The sequence below is a fragment of the Rhamphochromis sp. 'chilingali' genome (assembly GCF_963969265.1).
Source record: "Rhamphochromis sp. 'chilingali' genome assembly, chromosome: 21".
NCBI classification, from domain to species: domain Eukaryota; kingdom Metazoa; phylum Chordata; class Actinopteri; order Cichliformes; family Cichlidae; genus Rhamphochromis; species Rhamphochromis sp. 'chilingali'.
The window spans coordinates 16,966,526-16,992,397 of NC_137949.1; the positions used below are offsets into that span (position 1 = coordinate 16,966,526).

Consider the following 25,872-nt stretch of genomic DNA (forward strand, 5'->3'; position numbering starts at 1 on the left):
CACATTTTAATTTCATGCATTTGACCTGGAGCAGCTGAGAAATTGTAGCAGCAGCCTTGTAGTGATGACCTTCAAAACAAACTTCCGTTTGTGTATAAGAAGCAGCTGCTGTGGTGGTTGAATTTACTACCACTAAAGGAAGGCTTTGTTTTGTTAAACTACAGCTGACAAATGGCATCAACATTAGCTAACTAATTGTTTATTGGCTTCACTGTAAGAAAAATTAAAGGCTGTATGTGGGTTTAGTTAAATTGACGTAAATGTAAATATTTCTTTAAGCCGTTTATAGCTGTGTGCATGCCTATCCATTAAAAAAAAAACTGCTTTGCAAGCGCCCCCTGTTGTGCCTCAGGCTAAACTGCAGCCAATTTCTGTACAACGTGATTAATGGGAGTCGCCGCCACTCTCTACAGATCTACCTTTGCAGAGTGCTGCAGGGATTTTTCTTTTTTGGGGGCTAAAACTTTGCGTCACAAATCAGAAATCCAGATCCATCTGCTGTGGCAGTGCCTCTGGAACAAGGAAACAGCCAAAAGAAGCTATTGGTTACAAAAAGTTTCATAATCAATTATTGCAGAAAATGACTTTAAGGGAAATAAAGAAAACAAGATATTTTAGTCATAAACCAAGGCCATTTTGAATCTAAAATTTAATCTCAATATATAAAACACAAATTTTAGGCTATAAAGCACCACAATCAGCATCAGTTGTCCACTTAAGGATTTACGACACCATAAACTCTCTCGATGGTCCCCAAATACAAATGATAACATGACATTGTTAAACTATGAAGGGGGCTGCTGCTTCAGAGTATTAACTGAGCACGCTCCTGGTCATACTTCTCACCTGATGTGCTGACTTCAGGCATGGAGACAGTGGACCTTCAAATGAAAAGTGCCCTGTAGCTGCCAGAGACCCAGACCTCATCACCAGCAAGGATCCTTCACACAAGGATAAACAGTCCAGAGAATCCCATGAAGGTGAGCTAGAATTTTCGATCCAACCTTAAATACTCATAATATCACATAAAAAAAAAATCACCTCCTAAACAAGAGGCCACAGGGCATTTATTGACTAATTTTTGTGCAACAAGGGACGAAAACATGTCACAATGTTACATTCACTTCAGCAAAATCCTAGTTACAGTGGTGACATTTCGCATTTAATAAGTTCATCAGCTCAGTTCTCGGGGCCGAGATCGACCCCAAGTTTCATTCAACACGACAGGAATGTCATTTCAAGGCATTAAGAGATCTGCAGAAACACTGGGACATCTTAATTACACCAGTGGTCCTCTTCTACCTAGACAGTAATGAGGTACAATATTGGAGAAAAGAAATGGCACACTACAAGTAGGCTATGCAGAACACAGCACCGTGTACACTTGCCGAATGTGCAGCAAACTATTCTCATCCACATACCTCTTTCTGCAAAGCAGTGAAATTCATGCAAGGAAAGAGGATACAAGTACTGAACTTTGACCTGGACTACAAGTGACAAATTCATTAAGAAATGTACATCATCAAAAGGTCAAAGGTCGACTATGTTCAACTACAGCCATACATGTTTGTTATAGCTCAGCCTTACATGACCTGCATATTCAATAATACATCCAGAGAAGCTTTTTTTTATTAACTTAATTTCAAACAGACAAATGTGACCACTGATGTCAGAGGACTCACCTCGCTGTTTTTATGAAGCTATCACATCAAAGGAAGAAACCCTGGAAGCATTTGATTGTCTTACATGCATTATTTCCCTTGAATATTGTGCTGAAAACTTAAGTTCAGGTGGGCCGTGTCCGTTTCCGGAGCGTTCTTCCTCCAATCACAGGATTTCTAAAACCTGAAGCATCCTCAGATGGGTTGTGCTGGGCCCGCTGTTGATTTCAGGCAGAGAGCGACGCTCAAAGTGACAGGGTGGGATTACCTGAGTGTGCAAGAATTCGACCTTCAAACAAACGCTTTCATACCAGCTGCTCGTTGGTCTAAGAAGGGCAGACACCACAAAAAAAAGCAGCCGTCTGGGAATGAAGAGAGGAGTGGGGAGGATTATCTGGTGTGAGGATGTTTCCTTATGAGCAGGGAGGATCCTCGGACGGACTCAGAGGGCTGCAGGGGGGGACTGTGCTCAGGGAGCGGAAGGCGAAGATGGAGGGGTCGTAGGTGTACCTGGGCGGGGGACGACTGCCCGTCAGATTCTGAAAGACAGATAGAGAGAGCATGTGTTTGGGTGACTGCAGCCTTTGGTAACGATTACCTGCTGACCTTAAGAATTTTTAACATGTAGTTTTGTTAAACTTTAAATATACAAGGCCATCAGATAGAGTTAGACCCAAACTGAGCTGGTGTTTCTGACCAAAAAAGCCATCCAAGGGCAAACGCCAGCCCCTGCCACTTCACTGCCTCCACTGTGGGGTATGTGTTGTTCCAAATACAAGCAAGAAGAGGCCCAAGCAGCAGGGGATGTGAATACCTCAAGACAGCAGTCATTCTCATGTTACGCAAAAGGAGGTTGGGTAAGAGACCCTTGTTGATCCGTAGACAAAGGCAACCGTTAGTGAACCTTACACAGGTTCACCTACAGAAACATTTCACTACTTTTAATCTTGTTGGCTTTAAGCCCTCTTAGAGTCATATTGGTTTGAGATTAACTAAAGAGCAAATGCACCAGTGGCTCACGATCCATCACAGGTCATTGCACATAAAATGACAAATGTGATGCTGAGGTTGAGCACAGTTTGGGTGAAGACACAATAGGTTGCTAGTTTAGCTCATGGGTTTAGGAGGCGACCACACGCCGCAGTGACCCGAGTTTGATTTTGACCCAAGGCCCCCCACTGTGCATCTTCTCTTTTCATCTTCACTGTACTATCTGGCAAGGGCAAAAAAGCACCAAAAACTCACTGACGAATGCTGAAGGAGGAGTAGTGATCCCTGTGAATTATGGATGTATCACAATGGGATGAGATAATGAGAAGTTCACAACACAAACAAATTCAAATAATAAATAAAAATCAGAATTTTCTTGATTTCATGTTTGTTGAAAACAAAATCTGTGAGCAAAACTAGGACTTGCATCAGTTAATCACACGACTTGAGTGTCAACAGTGGCCTTTTTGGCAACGGTCACAATGCATCTCCTCACTTTCAGCGAGCAATGAACTTCTTGTGTCTGCTCCTAGATTTCAAACAATAACCCAAACAATAATCCATAACCCAATCCTATCTGGACTGAGTTAAGGCACTGAGGTAATGCTTTCCACCCTCAGTGATGCATTTTGTGTTGCCCAAGTGCAAAAAAGCACAACATAACCCTCCCTTGAAGGTTGAATTCCCTTTTCTAGAATGATGGAGGAGAAAAGGGTGACTCTACCAGTAGTTCAAATACAAAGAATGATTCAGCCTGACAGCTCAACAGTTATGTAGTGTAAATTAGTAGTAGTATATACGTAGTTGCAGATGAGGTCACTCAGAGAGACATCGGGTGATCCTATTATAGTCATTACAAGTCCATGTAAATTCTGCACAAAGGATTTGTTTTCACATGTGCAGTCACTAGCATTATAAAAAGCACAGGCGCTACGAACCTACTCAAAATGACAACAAGGAAGAAGAGGAGCTGCTGTGTCTCTTGTGTTGTTTTAATGAAGAATTGCAAAGATGTGGGTAGTGAAAAATGTCTTCACACAAAACAGCTCTTTGAATTCAGTGCACACTGGTCCCCTTATAATGACTACACGGACTCACAAAAAACTGGCAGGCACAAAGACATCCACACTCTCATCACTCATCACTCTCCCTGTTTGATGACAAAAATCACTGACCATAGTGGGCCCGAGGCTTCAATTGTAAGCAGTTATGTATTGTAATCTATTACTTATTTACTTTGGTGTAGTATGACTGGTCATGGGGGAAGTCTGTATCTGTGCCATCTTGTGGGCCAGATTGGAGTCTTGGGCTGGGCTGATTCTGGACCCCAAGCTTTATGTTTGACAGCCCTGGTTTAGAGGCTGGATGTTTCTGGTTTGCATAAAGTAGTCTTGACGACTTGATACCTGGGCGCTCGATACGTGCGACAGAGTGCAGCACACATCAAGTTAAATTGACAGTCTGTGGAGAAGTGTGGAAATGCTGGATCCTCAGGACACATCAGAGCAAAGTGAAAACTCAACTGGCACTGTTGGAAAGTTACTGCACCTAATTAGAACATTTTCACGCTAATTATTTATTTATTTATTTATGCACACTGCAGGTTCAGTGACATAAATGATTTTCCACTTGCAGAGACCCCTCTCTGAGCTTCTCATGGCTCTAGAAGGCCTCCGTCTAAATTTAGCCCTCGTCATTCTCCTCCCTACAGGAAACAACAGGAAATGACTTTGTTGGATTTGGCAGTGAGGCGGCACTTTCTCCCTCAGAGCCAAATCCAAGGAGGGAGCACATTTCTTCAGAGACAGACTTGTTGCAGCGAGCTGATACCATGGAAAGACTGGAGCGTGTGCTTATACAGAGAGCTGTAAATTGGGAGACCGATGCATTAGAGTAACTAAGTGGATCCCCTGAGATGCAGGGAGAGCACCCGCCGCTGCTAGAAAAATCACCCAATAACATCAGTGCATGTGAAGCTACAGGTGTTGCTATGACTTCAACCGACATCTTCAGGGGTTCAGCTCTACAACAGTAACTCAGCAACAATTCCCATCACCACTTAGAGCCGCTCTGTGTACTCATGTTTGAATAAAGAGCCGAAAAAAAAGAGAGAGAGAGACATGGAAAATCTCACTCTGAGACTGAGCCACAGTAAACTTGATGGATGTGAACTCTGCTGAGATGTTCTCCATATGGTAGCTGTGAGCTACTCCAACAGCAGAGAAAAGTCATACATCAGGACAACTCCCTGTCCACATTAACAATCCTCCTCACAGAGTTTACATCTGCGGCATTCAGGGTCAGACCGAGTACAGATCTCTGCAGTAGGAACGATGGCATGAAAGATCAGTTAAACCAGCGGTCCCCAACCCCCGGGCCTCGGACCGGTACGTGAGTCGTTTGGTACCGGGCCGCAAGAGTTGAGGCTCAGGTGTGAAATGTATGGTTTTCAGGGTTTTTATCAGTTTTCAGCGTTATTTTGTTATCGTTTTTATCGTTAACTCTGTTTTCCTTGGTCTTTTCACGTGCTTTATGAATAAATCTTCTTTTTTCGGTGCGGGTACTAGTTTTATTTTGTTGTATTTTTCCGCGACACCTTAAAGGCCGGTCCGTGAAAATATTGTCGGGCATAAACCGGTCCATGGCGCAAAAAAGGTTGGGGACCGCTGAGTTAAACATCTAAAAGAATCTTAAACTCTAAAGATTTAACAGCCGCTATTGGCATCGAAAAGCCACTGACGGGATTTACTTAAGAGCTTACTGTGCCAATCATGTGACTTCAAAGCACGGAAAAAGTTTGTTGCATATTTATTTTAGGAGTCTCTCTTTCAGAGTTGCAACATTTGCTATATTTAAATAAATGATACAAACGATACTGAGGTCTGCAGTAAGCAACTGCGCCCTATTTAACACAATCGCGCCTAGCGGAATGTGATAGCTTCTCAGAGTGTTAATTTATTTGCAATGCCAGGGGGAGATGTTATCAGGACAAGAGCATAACTGGTGCTGGTCGATGGCTCAAAGCTGTGAGCATGGATTGTAGCTCTTCACTGAGCCCTCACCTCGAGTCCATTTCAGTCTTGCTGTAATACAAAAGTCGGATTTACCTCAACCAGAAACCAAAGGGTCATGCACCACTTTTTCCTTACATTTAGCTCCCTCAATTCTGCCTATATCTGCACCACTTCCCTCAGCTCAATCAATTTTTTCCCTCCTCCATTCTTTACAGTGGCTGAAACCAGACGCCATCACTCTTGCCTGCTACAGCCGGGGAAGCTCTCATCAATAAACTCTCCTATTCACCTCCAGGCCCTGAGGGGGAGGCCTCAGCAGCAGCTACAGGGTCCAAAGCTGTGTTTTCATTCTGCTTACACAAAACCCCCACCGCCACCACCATCAACCTCCTCAACCCCTGTAACAACTCCCATGCTTGAAAAATTGAGTCCAGTTTCAACCCCCTCCTGCACCCACCCAGCGAGATCCAGTGCCTTGGTGCTGGATCTTGGCCAGGAAACCGTGGGTCGACAGAAGGAGATGGAAGGGGGGAAAAGTGCACAAAGAGTGGACACAAGCTTCCAAATGGCTCATCAATCCACTGTGCACTCACTTTGAGACAAAAATCTCTGAACTGGAACAAACACAGTGCCCACAGACGTCACTGACGGGGACATCAGCAACACTACCAGCTTCACCAGTGAGAACACGGGATAATGAGCAATATCTCCACGTATCAGTGGAACTAAACAGATAGCAGCCGGCCAGGCTATAAATGGAAAATGACTCCATCCCTGGAAATACACCACAAGGGAACCGCACACACTCTACCTCCTCCTCCTCAGCTCCATCTCTCATCGCCACCTCGGTTTTTTACATTTTCACTCATCATCATGCAGGACTGAGGTATACTCGATGCTGTTACAGTCGCTGTGTGTACGTGTGCACGCACATGTGTGCGCTCATAAACAAGTGTGTGATAAGGTTCCACTGACACTATCCCACACGACGTGATAATAACGTCACTTTTCTCACCACACTGTGCCTCCTTCTGGAGCGCCCTCCTCCGTGCCAAGACGACAAAGCTTGTTCCAGCCTCCAGCTCTCCGTCCTTCTAAGCAAAAATCACCATGTACACAGTCGCATCGCTGATGATTAATTGTTGGCCGTTGCGTTTGGACTTCTTTGGGAAATTCCTGTTGTATTTACAGAAGTATTCAGGCTGGTAAATGTGCACTAATGGGACAAGCGGAAAGCACAGCTATTAAAGGCTGTTGAGTGAAATCAAGAGATCAAACAAACGTGAAAAGGAGGGCATTTTTTCATTCTTAGGCTAATGTATCACTGCAGTAAAGTTTGCAAAAGGAATCCAATGGCGCTATCAGATTTTCCACAGTCTCTATAGCTCAGTAGCTAGTGGGGCATGGGAACAAACGCTGCAGCCAGATGCTGTCCCAGTATGCAGTTGGATGGAGATCAAGGTGCTGGCAATAAGGCAGGCCGGTCTGTTCACAGGGGCTGAGCAACCTCGCAACCTTATCGCGACTGTAATGGATACCCTGATCTGGACTGCCCATCAGCCAGCATTAAAGGAAAGGCTCTGCATGCAAAGTCGTGTTTAAATTGATTTCAATTAATTTACGTGTAAGACACACTTGATAATGATAATCTGCTTTGACTGGTTTTCTTCACTTTATTTTTAGACTCTGTTACAGTAGCTTTGTGTGATTCACAGTTCAAAATAATTCTTATTTATCTTATACTGCAGCCTGTTGGTGCATCCTCTGTAAGAGCTGACTATATCAGGAATTAGACCGGTCATGATTTTAGATTTTCATATACCAGGCATTTCTAAAGACTGCCGAGACCCATCTGGAAATCTGAAAATCGTCTGCGGCTCGCCCAAAACTATAATTACAGCTGTGATAATGACATGAGCCTAAGTAGTATTTCCTTCTTGGTGTTTTCACTGCTTCTTTTTTTCCAGATAATTTGCAAGATGGAGTTGATTCATTAACAGCTTTACGTCTGCTACCTGATAGCCAGCTGCTACTGATGAGATACAAGTTCACGATCAAAAATAGGTCCAAAAATAAACCATAATGTCTAGTTTATTATAAGAATTTATTCTCATGTCCCAATATCCACCCTCAGCAGTTGGGTATAGGACCACCAGGGCCTCCGCCCTTGACCACAGCCCAACACATTTCCTCAGTGGCGGAAATGAGCTTTCCTCGAAGGGTGACTGATCTCTCCTTTTGAGTTGGGGTGAGAAGTTCAGTCATAGAGGAGGAAGTAGGAGTAGAGCTACTACTTCTCCCCTTCAAAAGGAGCCAGTTGAGGTAGTTTGAACATCTGTCTGACCATGATGCCTCCTGGGCACCTCCTCTGTGAGGCGTTGCAGGCATGTCCTACCAGATGAAGAACTGGAGGTAGACCAAGGACATGCTGAAGAGATTGGATCTCTCGCGTGGCCTTGTAACGCCTCAGGGTCCCCCTGGATGACGTAGAGGAGGTGGCTGGGTAGATGGAGGTCTGGACTCTGCTTAGACTACTGCTTCCGTGACCCAGCACGGATAAGCAGCAGATGATGGGAGGATGGATGGATGGATGGATCTTAATTTCAAACTAAATTTTCAAGTTAACTAGAACTTTAACCCGTTCATAGTTGGTTAACGTTCTAATCTACCGTGAGTTGGACGACCTTCAGCACCGTTTTGAGTGAAGACCCATTGTTGAGTGCAAGTTTCATTATAATCTGACGAATACTCAAGGAAAGAATAAGAAGAATGGTGTGAACTGTGAAGGAACGGACGTCTCATCATTGGATAAGCTCACTGGTTCTTCAGCTAAAGAAGCTAAATATATATAACTATTGTAAATGACGTCATGTAACCATTGAAAATTATCATTGAAAATCATGCTTAGATGTATTTATTTTGTTAACATGACTCTCTTAAGTCACTCTTATCTCAATAAGGCTAAACCAGTATGAGCACTGGTTCAAAGTGATACACGGGGAACTCGGTTTGTTCAAGTCTTGTAAAGTAAAAATAGTGTAACTCACTGCAGTGACTCAAGGCCAGCAACAAATTGAGCAGACACCTCTGAGTCAGTGTGTAGCTAGCGTTAGCTCAAATGAGAGAAGAAAGGAGAAGACAAAAAGGCAATTAAACTAAGAGTGAACTCAGCCTAGTGAGTCTCTCGGTGTGCAAGAGGAAAGTGAACTCTGTTAGCAGTTGTCACATTGCTCTAATTAGGCATTAAGTGTGTAGATGCTGTCTGCAGTGAGAGAGCTGTGATAAACTGCAAAGTGAATCTGTGGCTTTAACTGATAGCACTGGGGGTTTTTTATATCACTTTTATCTTCAAGTTAGCAGCATCTGTATATCATGATGATGCCCCTGTTAAAGATATTACAACCCATAAATGGAACGCTTCAGCCTGAGCAGAAAAAATTTTTTTTTACCCAGCAATAAAAGTTCAAAACGAAGCTTTTATTTTGCCCTCATTTAAATATGGGATCCTGTTTATTATCTTACATGGATGGTTTTTAAACATGGCTACAGGCACTCACTGTTGGACCGCTCTACATACAGATTAACAACACCGCCAACCAAAAAAAATTTGGATTCATTACTCCATAAGACTTGTTGTCACTGATCTTCAGGCCAGTTCTTGAGTAATTTGGCGTACCTTAGTCCTTTCAACCTGGTTCCCTTTCTAAAGAATAGCTTCTTGACAGCCACCTTCCTCTGAGACCATTTCTGATGACGGACATTACCTTCAAATACTTTTCATCTTCTGCAAATACTTATTTAAGCCCGCAACTTCTTCCTGTGTCCTCCACTTGTCCAGTTTCCTCACATTTATTAAGGACAAACTGCACAACCTGCCAAGTTTTCAGCTATTAGTTCTTAGGGAATCACCTTGTTGGCGTCAAAATACTTTTATATGCCCATCAAATTGTGTTATCTTTGGAGTTTTTCATAGATCCTATTAAAACATGGGGGACAGATTTTTGCTTTCTTCTCTTTTGTGTAGACACAACACTCACTGGGTTGTGTGTCTTGGCTCCTTGGAAGCAAAATATATGGAAATGAGGCTTGGCTCAAGACTTTTGCACAATACTGTCCACTTCAAGGGTTTACAGATGGACTGACTGATGTGGGAAAGCTAAAAAAATATATTATCATCTGTTATACCAAAAACCTCTATATGTTGCAGTCAAAACTACTAACTTTGCTAACAAATGCCATTAGAGGAACATTATGAGCGCTTTGTCCCTTCAGAGCTCATAACAGCCTGAAAACATCGCCAGCTGTTGTGTTGACAATTTGTTTTATTTCTTTTTTTTACTGCTATCAGCTGTAGGAATGTTGCGTACAGCTGATAGCAGTAAACTTCATAACCTTCACCGTGACAATATTCTCAAAACATCTCGAGTGTTGCAGTCAAAATGTTATGTCTTAGCTGAGCTTTGAAGCTTACAGGAATACTATTCCAATGTTCGCCAATGTTGTGGGAGCGTTTCCTGCCAGCAGGGTATTCGTGTGGCAATGAAAGTGAACTCACCCGAATCTTTATGGTCCGTGTTTTCCCTCCGCAGTTCTTTTTCAGCAGCATCTTCTGTGAAGACAAGAAGAAAGCACAGTGACTTTTCTATCGATATTAAAACTTCAGCAGCAGCTCCTCTGTGACAGGAAGAGTAAAAGCTCCACACCTTTTCTTGTAGACTGAACTTTTTATGAGAGAAAATGACTGGTTAAAGCTAGTGTCGGTGCATGTGAGTATTTTTCTATAATCAGCCATATCAAAAACAGCAAAACACCAACACATGAAAACAAAGTAGGCACCGGCTTAATGTTTAATTCGGGATGATCGAGGAAGTCAGCAAATCCAGCTGTCTCACTCAAGTATAAACAGTTGGTCAATGAAGCTTATGCAATATCCTGTCTCCCACTCCCCTCCATGACCACGCAGCTCCACTGTTTTCAGAAAAAAAGAAAAAAGAAAGAAAACACAGTGGGGGTGGAGGGACCACACAATCATCGAATTGTCTGGAGTCGCGGAGGTAGCTTCCAAAGGGGAAGGGAGCGCAGGAGAGAATGGAAGCACCACAAGACTCCTGCTGCTGTGATGTGGGAGACAGTCAACGTGCACTTGCCCTCATGCTCACCTCCTGCCAGCCCTCATCTTTCTTTTTTTTCCCCTCTTCCCATCGGTGACTCTACAGTCTACAGTATTTGAGTGCAAAATGCTTGAAGAAGAATTTAAAAACAAACCAAATCCAATGTTTATTTTAGATGCTACATGTTTGAGCTGGCCTCGTGCAAACTTTCAAAGAACCCATCTTAGAGAAAAATCAAAGTGATAATTTTATCCACCCCTGCACACCACCCTCACCTTAAACAGGTCACAGCTTGCCAACGAGCTGTAGAAACGTGGGTACAGAACTTGTCTTCTATGCAACATGCTACAAAAATAGCCTTGACTTATCTAGGCTAATCCTTGGTGAAAGCTATAACCACTGTTTACATCCATGGGCCGCCTAGTTAAGATGGATGTAGACTCCAGGTTCTGAAAAGTGAATCCAGGGCATAAGTACTACCTTAACACTGCACTCTTATAATGGATGGTAGTGTGAGGCCATCGTTTGCACCTCTCTCCGGGCTAAAAAATTTGGGGGTCTTGTTCATGACCTGAGGACGAGTGAAGTCGACACGAAGGATTTGGTACCAGCCTGTTGTGCTGAATAGATATCAGACCAGAAAGCAAGCCTGTTGATTTACTGCTCAATCTACATTCCTTCCTCACCTACACCCACCAGCTGTGAGCAGTGATGAAAACAATAAGTGGACAGAAGCAGCTGAAACTAGCTTCCTCCTAAGGGGAGTTACGGATGGAACAGGTAACTCTGAGCGCTCCCTCTGAACGGCAATTGGCTTGGTACTGGGGGCTTCCCAGGATGCAGTGGGTTATCTTCATTGACCTCTTTTCATGATATATGCCTATACACCCCTCTGCATTTAATCATTAGTTATTTTTAATCTCTCACTCTCTTTCACAGTGTGTCTTCCTCCCACCACCCCCAACTGGTCCCAGCAGAAGGCTGCCCCTCCCTAAGCCTGGGTCTGTCCTGTTAGAAGTTATTCCTTCCCACTGTCACCAAGTGCTTGCTCAATCCGAGCTGCTTTATTGTTGGGGTTTTCTCTATTCTATGCTCTTTACCTTACAATAGAAGTGCATTAAGGCAACTATTGTTGTGATTTAGTGCTATGTAAATAATATTGAATTGAAGTGAATTTAATTGAATCTTTGCTTTTTAGTTCTACTTAGCTTTCACAGTGGTGTTATTCATTTCAGTTTAACACTTAGTGTTTGGATGACAGTGCAGAGAGCTAACAGGTCAGACCAGAATCTCTCATAGATAACTGGCTGGGTTGAGACCTGGTGGGTGTGAATGTTATAGTATATGTAGCAATCAAAACCATTTTCACTTACATCGGCATATAGTCGATCACTTAGAACAACATCTGTGCAGTTTGTGGGAATGGACACGGACAAGCAAGCATAAGGAGTTATCAGAGACTAAATGAACGAACCCATAAATAAATAAAGGCATGACTCTAATTATTTACGGTCACACTGGGGAATCATAGACCTGCACGTTAGCCCCTGGTCTTAGAGAGGGAGCACCGGAGCCAAAACTAAGTGCACTGTCAATATCCTTCAGCATTTAAGGACCATTTCAATCTGAAGAATTAATATTTTTTTCCATGCACTCTTATGGTAGTCTGAGGCCATTGTTTTCACCTAGAAGAAAGTGGAGTGCCCACTCAGTGTTTGGGGAGTTGCTCAAACATTTTGGGGTTTGTTCATGAGCTGAGTGAAGACAGAGACCAACAGATCAGTTTGGTACCAGCCCGTTGTGCCGAATAGAGCGTGAAAGCAAGCCAGATGACTTACTGCTCAATCTACATTCCTTCCTCACCTACGCCCACCAGTTATGAGAAGTACTCAAAACAATAAGATTGTAGATGCAAGTGACCGAAATTAGCTTCCTCCTAAAGGAAGTAGGGCTGGAACAGGTAACTCAGAATGCTCCCTTAGCTATGCTGCAATAGTCTTGGGCTGCTGTGGGTGCAGTTATCTTCACTCATGTCTTTTCACTCTATGTGTTTATACACCACTCAGCATTTAATCATTATTATTATCATTAGGGAGGCTGTCCCTCCCTAAGCCTGGTTCTGCCCTGTTAAAAGAGAGTTCTTCCTTCCCGCTGTCACCAAGTGCTTGCTCATAACAGGTTTATTTTTTTGTTTGTTTTTTTAAATTGTTGGTTGGTTTTCTCACTATTCTTGGCTTTTTACCTTATGATATAAAGTGCTTTGAAGTGAATTTAATTCAATCTTTTGCTATTTTCACTCACATCAGGATACAGTCGATCACTTGGAACAACTTTGACCAAGTCACTGTACAGTTCAGGTGTTTCCTTTAAATTGTCATCCAGTTTTTTGTTTTGCTCAAATGACCAGCATCTGCCACACTAACTAAATTGAATTTATATTGGAGTATGCTACTGAACATAACCCGGGATTTAGTTCTATGCAGTATCTGCAAGCCTCATTTTGAACTAAAGGAACAGTCTTGTTGTTCTTCTTCTTCTTTTATTGTGTTCAGATTTGCTGTACAAATATCTTCCTGTAAGATGAAGCTGTGTAAGCCCACCCACTCTGCATGTACAGAGTTATGGCTCTTGTTTTTTTTATAGCTGTCTCTTCGAAATGAAAAAAAAATAGACTATGAGTCAATCTAACTGAAAATAAGCCTGGGAGGCTATATTTTGGGCCAAATATACTTATTTCTTACTCTTCTCGTTTCTGGCCTTGAAAATGCTTTTCCTTTGCTTGCATGTCCATTTATATGGTTTCAGGATGTAGTTAAGAATATGTTTCAGGTGTTCCCTGCACCTTTGGCACAGAATCCCCATATTTGACACCTTTAAATTACATTTTTAACAAGAACCGCATCTCTTTCCCTTTCTTGCTCCCCTGGGGGCCAGATTCATAAAACTCATGACTGAAGCTGCGTGTACGAGCACAGGCAGAAATGCATCCTTTTCATTAGATTTATAAAGCCGTGCATTGGCATGGTCGTCTTTTATAGAGCTCAGTCTTCTTGGCTTGTGCTCCTTAATTAGTCATTTGCATATAAAACACTGTTTGCACCAAATTGCTTCTGGAACTCCGAACAGAATAAAAACCAGAGGATAAAAAAGGTTGTCAACTTTATGTTCATAGAAAAAGAGAGAAGTGGTTGTACTACAAATGCGTGGGCGAGGTCCTCCACTAAATGTCTGACCGCGGCATTCTTATGGTGTACTCAGACCAAACATAATGTGAAGCTTTGCCATATATATCTTTCTAACACACATTTAAGATCGCTTTTGGGGGTAATAAGAAATTCAAGGGTTATAAGCTAACTTTTTCCTGTACAAACACCAGTGAACATGTGCTATTTGTTGTACATCAGACCCTGGATGAGGTGTAGAAGTCGAGGCTGATTTCATGACTGGGAGATGTCCAGCTAAAGGGTTAATGTGTCTGCTGGCTACCTCTGTAGGCCCCCTTTTGTATTCCCTGCAGCACCTCCCATTCCACTTCACTGAGCGTGCACACACACACACAGTGACACAGACAGGAGGATGTACACATGCAGACACAGACAGACAGGCAGGATGATGGATGCACACACATATACACATCGACACACTACTTCTCTTTTTACACTTCACCCCTCTCGAAGTTGCCCGCTGTCTCTTATCATCTGTTCGTTCCCTCTAAAAACCCCACGGACATATGGACCCCTGAAACCTGCAGTTTCTCTCTTTGCAAAGACACACACACACACACACACACACCCTTCCCCATCCACAGTGTGGGCCAACAAGTCTATTGGATTTTAATGATTAGCGGACCAGCTTCGCCGTGACTCATTAGTGGCTGTCGTTTTTCTGTTGTTTATTTAATCCTCTCCTTCTGCCTCCACCCCTCCATCGTTTCCCCTCACTCGCCAGCCTTTGTGAAAAACGAGGGCGGACATCTGCCGTCCGTGGCTCCCTCTCCTTCATCCCTCTCCAGCCAGACCACCGTGGAGGCGAGCGTCCGGCTATGGAAAGGGAGGACTTTGTTTGCGTGTGTGCATGTATATTTGAAGAGTATTCACGATTGAATTTTTGGACCAAATGTGCGACCCAAGATCGCTGTTTGATTTGCTCAGGGGGGTGGAGACGGGGGGGTTAAGGCTCATCTGCCATTTGGCACACATACTGCTATAGTGTCAGAATTAAATATGATATTACATAAATAGGTACAGAGAATCTATTTCAGCATACAGTGAAACGGGTTGTTGGACATGAAAAGACTGCATTCTGTGAATGCATCCAAATATTTGAGGGAAGAAAATCTGGCTCCTAATACAACATCCCCACATAAACTCACTGATTATCCAAAATTATGGCATTCCAAGCTCCAAGTTAAACATCCTACTGAGAGAGAAATGGTCTGTCAGTGATCTGTTTCAATTACAGCAATAACGACTGATAGCAATTAAAAATTGATTATTATTAATCAGTTATACAGTGCCCTGGGGACTAAACCGCAGAGCCATTAAGTAAATGTAGATTAGAGTGCTGTACTGAAGCATAATTTGGAAGTACTTAGTATTTTTACTGTGCTAAAAGCTAGAAGTGCATTCACATTTTAGGAAAATTTCAGTGTTATAAAATATATAATGCACTGTAATTCTTTAAACTAACCAAAAGTATTTAATCAGTTCCACCCGAACCATTTACAACAACAAAATATTGCTTACATGTTAATCCACAAGTAAAAATAGGGATTCATACTGTTATGCAATTTCATGTATGTGTTACTTTTAAGCAAGGTGACCGGATATCCTTCTTTATGTGGGATTGTGAAGCATTTTTTTATCCCGTGTTCCCTTGTCTAACATCTTGAGATATTGTCCCAAATATTAACTGGCTCTGCAGGACATACCCTTTTTCTATAGTGTGTGCATGTGCAGTGAAGGCTATAAATGTTAGCCTATCTAATACTAAACTCCCTATGGAAATTTACAAGTCACCCAAAAAAAAAAAAAAAAAAAAAAAAAAAATCAAAAATAGAAATCACAAGCTTTGCAGAATTTTGGTGAATATGATGGAAACTACCATCAAAAAATGAAGAGGAAGTGAGTGCTGCATACACTGCCGTAATTGCTGGAGTTTCAGTTTTGCACAGAAGAAAACATGGCCTGATGTGATGCAGTATCTGTGTCATAAGTTAGCAAGAGAGTTTGAAACACTGCATTTGACCTTTACATGCTAAAGGACAATACCTCCTAACAACAGAATCTGGTCACTGATTTTTTAAGTCTTTACCTGTCCTTGTAGCCAACTCTGTGTGTGGGTGCTAGGCCGCCAGCACATATTACTTACCTGTAAGTGCCAACAGCCAAACTATGAGCTAGTCAGATGTGAACTCTAAGTTTTCTGTGATGCACTTTTACTAAATGTTTCCATAGACTGCTTGGATTTATGTCCTTATACACTGACGACTTGATACACTTAACGTAATGAGCCTCCACTGAAGTGTAGCCAATGTGGTACACGGTGCTGCAGGATATATGTGAAAGGCAAGTGCCCCGGGCCCTCACAAGTTGCCTCAAAAAGAGAGTTCCCTGTTATGGTCAAGGAAGTATAAAAACGCATGCCATTTTCTCCAATATGGACAACAAAACCATTTCCTTCAGGGCCCATTGATACTACGATCGTTAACAGGGTTTTTACGGACTCAAAATTGGCTGTTGGGGGCTGACTGAACATAACATAATAAGTCTACATGAAAACAACAAGTTTTACCTTAAATTGCAAAATTGTAGGCATTTTCTTGTCATTTAAGGCAACATAACAAACAAGATTGCTCAGAGGGCGCAAGTCCTCCCGAAGGCAAGAGCTATACTACAGTAAAACTTTGTTTTTATTACAATATGATGACTTCAACGTGTTATTGGTAACACAGACGTCGTAGGACATCAGATGGAAAAAATTAAAAGTGTGTTGAAGAGTTCTTTCCACAACCTTTCAGAGGATGTATTACTCAGTACGGTTTCTTGCGATTTTTTCCAAGGTCAAAATTGACCTTGGGCTCAATGAAGGTCAAAGTCAAATGCTTGGCCAACCTAGATACTCGTGTCTCCTGAGGCCTAGTATATTGTTGAGAAGTTTGAAGGCGATAAAAAAAAAACAAATTGTGGGTAATACAAAAGGGGTTTTTTTTTTACATTTAGTGTGACCTTGACCCAGATTTTACCCAAATTTAATCTGTTTGAGCTGTTTTTTTGCATCTACCATCACAAAAAATATGACATCTTGAAAACTGTAAATCTTAGACTGCTAAGAAACAGACAGACAAACAAAATGAACTAATTACATACTGCCTTCTTTCAGGGGAGAATAAAAAGGGTGCATTATACTAGCTGCAGGAAAAACCCTGCTTTAATAATTTAGCGCTAACATATACATGCTCCTCGTATTTAACTCACGGACCTGTTGCATTTTCTCCAAGTCCAGACTGGGTCTCCCTGGTTCCCCCCCGTAGCTGTGCCGATACTTTCTGTAAGGTGCTGATTGGTCAAAGTGGGTCAAGATGATGGGTCGTGCAACCGGCGGAACCACCTGCAGCTGAAATCGCATGGGGGGTGGCTTGAGGCTACGTGGTGGGCTGGAGCTGAAAAGTACAGGGCTGGGGGAGGCAGCCAGGCAAGCACCGGGCTCCCCCAGCGACCTGGCGGAGGCGGCAGGCGACCTGCAGCCACAGAGGTCCCGCACCTCCTCATCACTGGAGGCACTGCTGTGGTGATCGCCATGGCGCTGGGAGAGTGAAGATACCCACTTCCTGTTATCGCCGCAGCTGATTCGCTCGAGTTCTTCCTCTGAAGAGTGGCGATCCAGATTGGCATCTAAAAGGAGGCGCAGGCGTCGCAGCCGTGCAGGAGAGAGGGGACCCTGGTTGTGCTGCTGGCTGGTGGCCAGAGGGGTGAGGGCACAATTTCTCCGCCTCTCTAGGAGAATTAAAAACTCATAAGTCAAATTTTAAAAAATGTAGAAGATTATAATTTAATACCGAACAGACCAGTTACACTGAAACAAGGTACCCCTCTGCTCTCATCTGTTTCCTACTTTTAAGCTAACCACTAGTCAGATTTATCTCTCTCTCCCTCCTCTAAAGGACTAGGAACAAAAGTCACCAGGAATCCTAATAAAGGCTAAGTAATCATTCCAGATTACCCCAACTCTACGCTATCAAAATATATATTTATTTTCTATTGTTCTCCCAGTTCTTGGAAATCAGGGGACAAAGACAATCACTGTAGCTGACACGCATCAAAAACTACTTGGATTTGTTATATAAATCTGTTGCATTTGCTTTTTTTTTGTAAGGTAAAACATGTCCGGTAAAAGTGGGCATTCGGCAACTTATTTTTTTTTAATCATTTGCACCTCCTTCCAGTAGCAGAGCACTTTATTTTCATCTTGTTTAAGTGAGAGAAGATCCTGTAGCTTTGTGCAAACTATAAAGTCAAAATTGTGAAGTTTACCAATTTATTTTACTATGAAAATCTAATTTTACATTGAGGAAAAGTTTAAATTGTTTGTACGCTCTGTCAGTTATAATTCGGTATCGGCAGGTCACATTTAGAATTTAAAAGAAAGACAAAATCTGAATCAGTCAAGAAAAGTGCAATGAATACATCTACTTTTTAAGGTGTCTGAGAGATAATGAGATCCCAGACGACGTAGCTACTTTAAAAACTAGAAGCTTTATAAATGACCTCAGTGCAGCTGCTATTGATACTTATACTTGTTGTTGGCCGTAACAGATTGCTTACAGGAAACTTGAAAAGCGTTTCACTTCAATCAACTTCAGCTACTTCAGAAAGCTGCTGGCAGAAGTTTCATTAGAAAAAGGAAATACAGCCAAATACACTCAACAAAAATATAAACGCAACACCTTTGTTTTTGCTCCCATTCCCCATGGGATGGACGTAGAGACCTAAAATTCATTCCAGATACACAATATAACCATCCCTCCCAAACAGTGGTCACAAATCAGTCCAAATGTGTGGTAGTGGGCACATCTGCTATATTGAGATAATCCATCCCACCTCACAGGTGTGCCACATCAGGATGCTGATCTGACATCATGAGTAGTGCACAGGTGTACCTCAGACTGCCCACAACAAAAGGCCACCCTGGAATGTGCAGTTTTGTCTCACAGCAAAATGCCACAGATGCCACAAGCAATGAGGGAGCGTGCAATTGGCATGCTGACAGCAGGAATGTCAACCAGATCTGTCGCCCGTGCATTGAATGTTCATTTCTCAACCATAAGCCGTCTCCACAGGCGTTTCAGAGAATATGGCAGCACATCCAACCGGCCTCACAACCGCAGACCTCGTGTAACCACACCAGCCCAGGACCTCCACATCCAGCAGGTTCACCTCCAAGATCGTCTGAGACCAGCCACCCAGACAGCTGCTGGAACAATTGGTTTGCACAACCAAACAATTTCTGCACAAACTGTCAGAAACCGTCTCAGGGACGCTCAACTGCATGCCCGTCGTCCTCATCGGGGTCTTGACCTGACTCCAGCTCGTCGCCGTAACAGACTTGTGTGGGCAAATGCTCACATTCGATGGCGTCTGGCACGTTGGAGAGGTGTGCGCTTCACGGATGAATCATGGTTCACATTGTTCAGGGCAGATGGCAGCTGAGAATGTCCCAGTTCTTGCATGGCCAGCATACTCACCGGACATGTCACCCATTGAGCATGTTCGGGATGTGCTTGACCGGCGTATACGACAGCGTGTACCAGTTCCCACGAATATCCAACAACCTCGCACAGCCATTGAAGTGGAGTGGACCAACATTCCACAGGCCACAATTGACAATCTGATAGACTCCATGCGACGATGTGTTGCACTGCATGAGGCAAATGGTGGTCACACCAGATACTGACCGGTTCTGGGTCCCCAGACCCCCAATAGCGCAAAAAACTGCACATTCCAGGGTGGCCTTTTGTTGTGGGCAGTCTGAGGTACACCTGTGCACTACTCATGATGTCAGATCAGCATCCTGATGTGGCACACCTGTGAGGTGGGATGGATTATCTCAATATAGCAGATGTGCCCACTACCACACATTTGGACTGATTTGTGACCACTGTTTGGGAGGGATGGTTATATTGTGTATCTGGAATGAATTTTAGGTCTCTACGTCCATTCCATGGGGAATGGGAGCAAAAACAAAGGTGTTGCGTTTACATTTTTGTTGAGTGTATTTGGCCGTATTTCCTTTTTCTAATGAAACTTCTGCCAGCAGCTTTCTGAAGTAGCTGAAGTTGATTGAAGTGAAACGCTTTTCAAGTTTCCTGTAAGCAATCTGTTACGGCCAACAACAAGTATAAGTATCAATGGCTCTTTCAGCATCCTCTTTTCACCTTTACTGCATTTCTTAGGTGATTAAAACTTTTTTCGTTTCCCAGAAAACACTGTAATAATTTGAAGGACATTTCCAGAGTCAAAATTATCCTCCAGTAATCAGTGTTCCCCTCTAATCTTTATTTTTGACCCAAAACAGAAAATCATCGTCTATTTTCAATTAAAGGTGATTTGCCTGGCAGTGGGAACATACCTCTGTCAATCTGTGCAAGCTCCTGGTTCTCCCCTTCTGAGTCATCGCTCTCCCCTCCCTCTCCGCTGCCATGGTAGGAAATCTGGAAAAAGCATCAGCTTGTACTGTAGGTCAAACATGCAATGCTAAATTAACCCCTCATATCCCCTGCTGATATGAATCTTAATATTACACACACATACACAAAAAAAACAAAGTTTATCATACAAGGATATATAAGGGTCCTTCTCTTTCAAGCCAAAGAAAAGGAAGATTTTGGTCTTAGATCGTGACACTTGGCGTGGGTGTAAAACTGATTTGTTTGCCGTTTTAACAGGGCTTAAAAGTGTTTTTTTTAGCCCTGAATATTTCATGTGTATATCTCTTTTAGGTCACAGGCTTTGACAGCAATAATGCAAACTAAAAATCACAAAACTTTAACTCACTTTTATATAATTCCAGAGCCTTTACGTTAGAAAATATTCATACCTTGAGAGTAAATTTTTGCCTGGCTTCAGTAAACATACACAAGTTGCTGTACAGAAAAACATTCAACCTAAACCAGACTGTCTCTTTAAAAATCGTTTCCTCCTCTACAGCAGCAACAACAATACAGATACCCTGCAGACTGCAAAGCTAACAGTTAAGTAATGCGCCTCACACTCAGTAATTACCACTCCGAGGCTTCGCTGAGCAGCTGCCATCTGTGCTTGAGCTTGTGTGTACGATGACACACATACATCCACACAAACATACAGTGTCCTCCCTTCTAGTGTGTAACACACACCACCTCCTCCTCCTCCTCCTCCTCTTTCTGAAGGCCTTCAAAAAAATACAGTGAAAAAGGGGGAAATGAGCCAGGGTTTCAAAGACAAATACAGGGAGGACAGTATTCAATTCATATTAAGTGGAAGTTCCAGAGTATGCTGTTATGCAACAACATCAAGGCCGTTGAAATCACATTATTCACATCTTATATCAGCAGTAATGAATAACAGGAGTTTTGGCCGACTTTCTGTCAGCCAAAACTCCTATTAATCATAAATGTAGTTTCCTTAAATTGCTACAGGCTAAACTGACTGAAAACATGTCATACTTACAGTCCAATGTGTCATATCAGTGCAGACCAAAGAATAGGCCAAACCAAGTCTGATGATGTAACACTGCAAACACTCTTTCCACACTTTATGTTGCTAGCTCAATGATTTTTGTCTTTCACAAAGTAGGACAGTGTCTAAATGACCCTTGAAAACAATGTTAATTTATAGATGATATTTTAGACTAGACCAAAAAACTTTATGACCATCTAATAACAGGTTTTTTACCTCCTTGTGATTGGCCATTTACAAATGTTTAACTGGAGTTCCCCCTTCATTTAATGCTTCCTTTAAAAACTTCAGTTGCTTATACTCTCCAAGAGCAAGTCTGATAACATCAAAAAGTCACATCTGAGCAGGTTTTAGCAGGTAAACAATCCAAGCTGGGTGCAAAAGATGGACATTTTTTTCCCAAATGCCTATTATCAAAGGCTTAGCTTTCTATTATTTTTTTAATCAATTTGAATCCTTAAACAAAGATTTGCAGAACAAAAGAGAAATTTTGGTCCCAGAAGACAGCTGACTACATCAGTAGTGCATTCAAAATTTGCATCCGGAGGCTAAGTCAGCAGAGAAGCCCAGATAACGTTTCTGGTGGTAGGTTTGTGAAATGAACGTAACCTGTCCCAGTTTACTTCCACCAAGAGCTGAGGTGCTCCACAGACAAGTCCCTAATCTATTCCAGATTCTATATGGTCTAACACAGAGAAACAGATAATCATACATGTCATTTGCCAATTTAGAATCACCGGTTAAATAAACATGTGTGTATCCGGAGTATCTAGAGGGAATGCAAGCAGGTTTTAACAGAATATGCACAACTCCACACAGAAAGGCAAAGTAGATTTGAAGCAGGAACCTTCTTGGTGCGAGGTGACAGTGCTAGCAGTAGGTAGTAAGCACTACATGCCAAAGTGTCCAATTTGACCAAGTGCTATGTGCTAAATTAATATGACTTATTCCCCGAGTATATAGCATACTACCAGCAATGACATGGCTCATCAACTAATGGCCATTCGGGGTCGCTATAGCTCAGGAGCTACAGGTCTTCTGTTAATCAGGAAGTTGATTGTTTAATCCCTTGCTACTCCAGTCTGGATGCCAATCTATCCTTGAGCAAGATACCAAACCCCAAGGTTGGTCCCAGATATCAGCTGACTACATGAGTAGTGCATTTAAAATTTGCACCCAGAGGCTAAGTCAGTAGAGAAGCCCAGCTAATGTTTCCCCAAGTTTTTCTCTGATGCATCCATTGTAGTATGAATGTTAGACACCAAGCACTCATGTAGGAAAAAGCATGGAAAAGTGTACAAAACAGTCCATTTCCTATGAATGCAATTACTACATTTATTGACAATCTAACAACAAGAGTTTAAGGAGTTTAGGGAACAACATGGCGATGCTTAAAAATGAAAGGCAACAATTAACAGAACTTTTTAACCCTACAGGAACATTAACTGAAGCAATAAATATCCTACAAATACTGAAACGAACTGAAAACGAGCTACAGCTGAAAATGCTAAATCAGAAGCTCCACTTGCTCAAAGTAATTTATTCATTTTAAAAAACATGCCACCTTCAGGAATCTCAAGGCAAGATGTTCTAACAATGTTACCACTAAAGATTTTTAAAAAGTTATCACCAACCATTTTCTAAAACATATACAGAGGATGCTATCCTATCTTAATGAAGACATCTAGAAGTCACCTAAAAGTGTAACAAAGGGTATATTCCATGCAATAAAAGAGTGTAGCCTTCATGCTTTTCACTGGTGCATGAGCTGTGGGAAGGATACTCAATGAACAGACCCAGAGCCAGTTCACAAGACAAAACCCCTTGGCTGAGGGAGTCTCGAGTTAAACAGCTTCACTTCATGAACTCCATATGAAAAAGACGTTGAGGAATAACTGTGAGGAGGAAATGTGTTTTGGCAAGTGGTTGGCTTGGGCTTCAACTCCACTGTATACTACAGAGAGTTATTGTTGGGCAGCATCCATAAAGCAGTCGAAATCCTGTTAACATTACTGTTGTAGGATACCAAGAGCGAACTGGTACTAGTTGCGGGTTATAAACATTTTAATTGTACTCAGAAGAGACAGGAATTTAGTCTGAGTCGCTTAAATCTGTTTTCACTCGCAGTGAGATCACCACTGAGATCAAGTTAGCAGCTTTTGCTTCTCTGCTTCTTTGGAATTCTGAAAGCTTCTTCACAGACAAATCTCTGTCAGTCGGAAAAATGAATGATTCTGATAAATTCTGGCATGTTTACATTTGACATTTTCATGCCAATGTCCATGAACATGCTCTGACTGCATCTTGACCCCCCACGTCCCCTCCAAAAAATGTCAGCTTAAAAAAAAAAAAAAAAAAATCCAACACTTACAATTTTGTCCATCAAAAAAGGAGTCTGCTAATGCATGCTAATTGGTTGGCTAAGGATATACGGTAGGAAGTCCTCCCTCGATGACAACCGTTTCCAAATGATAACAAACATTAGTAAAGTGGTTGAACCACAACAGAAACCCCATGTGTGTGAGAAGCATGTGGTTGTGGTGGCTGAAGGTGACTCGTGTCTGGAAAAAGACAAATCAAAATGGCAGATGGTGGAGTGGCTCATGGTACTTTGACTGTGACAGAAAGATACTTTAATGCAATCAAAATCTGAAAGTAGAGCAACAGCTATTCTCTTGACCCCGGCTGCGGTCAAACAGACCAAAAAAATGACTTCCTTTTCCTAATCACTTTACCCTTGATCTCAATGGAAAACATGTCAGGGAAATTTGTAAAGGAGAATTTCTAAGGACTTAGGAAAAGTGAACCACGGTGCTCAGGGAATTCAACTATACTTACATAAGACTACTTAACAATGTGAATGTTGTTGACATGGAACTAGCCGGAGATGACAATGACATCCACATCTTAAATACTTCATCTCATGGAGGTCACAGTGATTGTGATTAGTTGCTTATCAAGTCCACTCATATTTTCTCGTCCTACTGGAGAGACGATCTTATTCTGACTTTCTGGGACTGAAGTCAAGACAGTCCTAAAGACTGCAATACAATAATGGACATAACTAATGCAAACTAAATTATAGTGAACCTTAAAATGACTTTGATCACTTTGATAAAGCTCATAATCTTAATTGTTTAATCATAGAAAATCTATTCTCAGAGTTCATTTTTGGGTTTAACAACACTGTGTTAAAGAATCATACATATTAGCAGGTTGGGTCACAAAATGGAAAATGCACTGTTAATATTTACATGATTTCTATTACTTGTTATTTATGTTTATTTGTTTTCACAAACTGATGGTTGCTATGAATTGTGGGACTTTCCTTTCATAAAGGATGCTCCAAAGTACCCTTTGCTAAAGGATGCAATAAATGTAGCATTGAGCACTGATATAGTGGTATCGTTCATTCACTTGGAAATCTTCCTAAGCAAAAATGACTTTAACTGGAGACCTCTTCAGTTAAAAATGTGATAAAAATTGACAGAAGAATAACTTTTACCACATGAAAGTTTTTTGAGGGAGAGGATATGGCTCTTTAGGGCTAGACTATCTAAGCTATGAGACTTTAGAAGTTCTTTGCTTCTAGTTTCTCACCAGAAGGGGTTAAAAGACCAACAACAGCTCAAGCATGAACAGAACGAGACCCCTTCCCATGAACTCAAAAGCTACTACAGCATCTGATGAATTTCTCTTAATGCAAAACAAGTACATGTCAACAGATGATAAAAAATAAGCTATGCAAAATCTCCTCTGGGAGTGTGAAGCAAAGCCGTGGTGCATGTATGAGTATTTGAATAAGTTTCACTTTGTTTTTCTAGACAGCAAAAACTTGGCGTGTGACAGTTATCTGATATCAGGTATTACTATGAAAGAGAGAAAAACTTTGCATGTGTTCTCAGTGAACCACATCTGATACGGGTACTCCTTTGGCACAGCTAGCTACAACAAACTCTAGCTATTGCTTAACTGACATTCACCATCACACTGTGCTGTAGCACCAGCTGTTCAGCTCCAGGATATGGTGCTAATGGTTGCTCCCTTGCTACTGTAAAGTGAGCAGTATTTCACTTAGTAGTCTGCATAAGATAATGAGTTCAGTTCATGCATAATGCTCTAGTCAAGCCTGGACTGCATAACTCCAACTTAAAAAGGCTGCATCATATTACGATTTTTTTTCCTGGATAAAAATGAGCGATTGGAAGCATGTAATTAATTTAAAGATTCTGAGTTGGTTAACTTGACAGAAATGTATGTATTTTCTTAGCATTTTTATCCGTCTGATAAGAAAAAGCGTAGAGCTTATGGTTTACCTTATATCCAACCCAGTATTAGCAAAATGTGCCTAACAAAGTATCTGGTATGGACTTCCAATTTA

General features: G+C 41.9%; 1 protein-coding gene across 1 annotated transcript in view; it reads right to left on the reverse strand.

Moving 5' to 3' along the window:
* Positions 1-756: 756 nt before the first annotated feature.
* LOC308389687 (uncharacterized protein) overlaps positions 757-25,872 on the reverse strand; it is a 32,126-nt gene continuing 7,010 nt past the window's right edge. Inside the window, exons 2-5 of the mRNA XM_080871171.1 lie at positions 20,404-20,485; positions 17,257-17,771; positions 10,221-10,274; positions 757-2,200 (exon numbers count right to left, since the gene is read on the reverse strand). Of these exons, the coding sequence (XP_080727297.1) occupies positions 2,075-2,200; positions 10,221-10,274; positions 17,257-17,771; positions 20,404-20,485 (777 nt within the window). The 3' untranslated portion in view covers positions 757-2,074. The remainder of the gene's footprint in view (positions 2,201-10,220; positions 10,275-17,256; positions 17,772-20,403; positions 20,486-25,872) is intronic.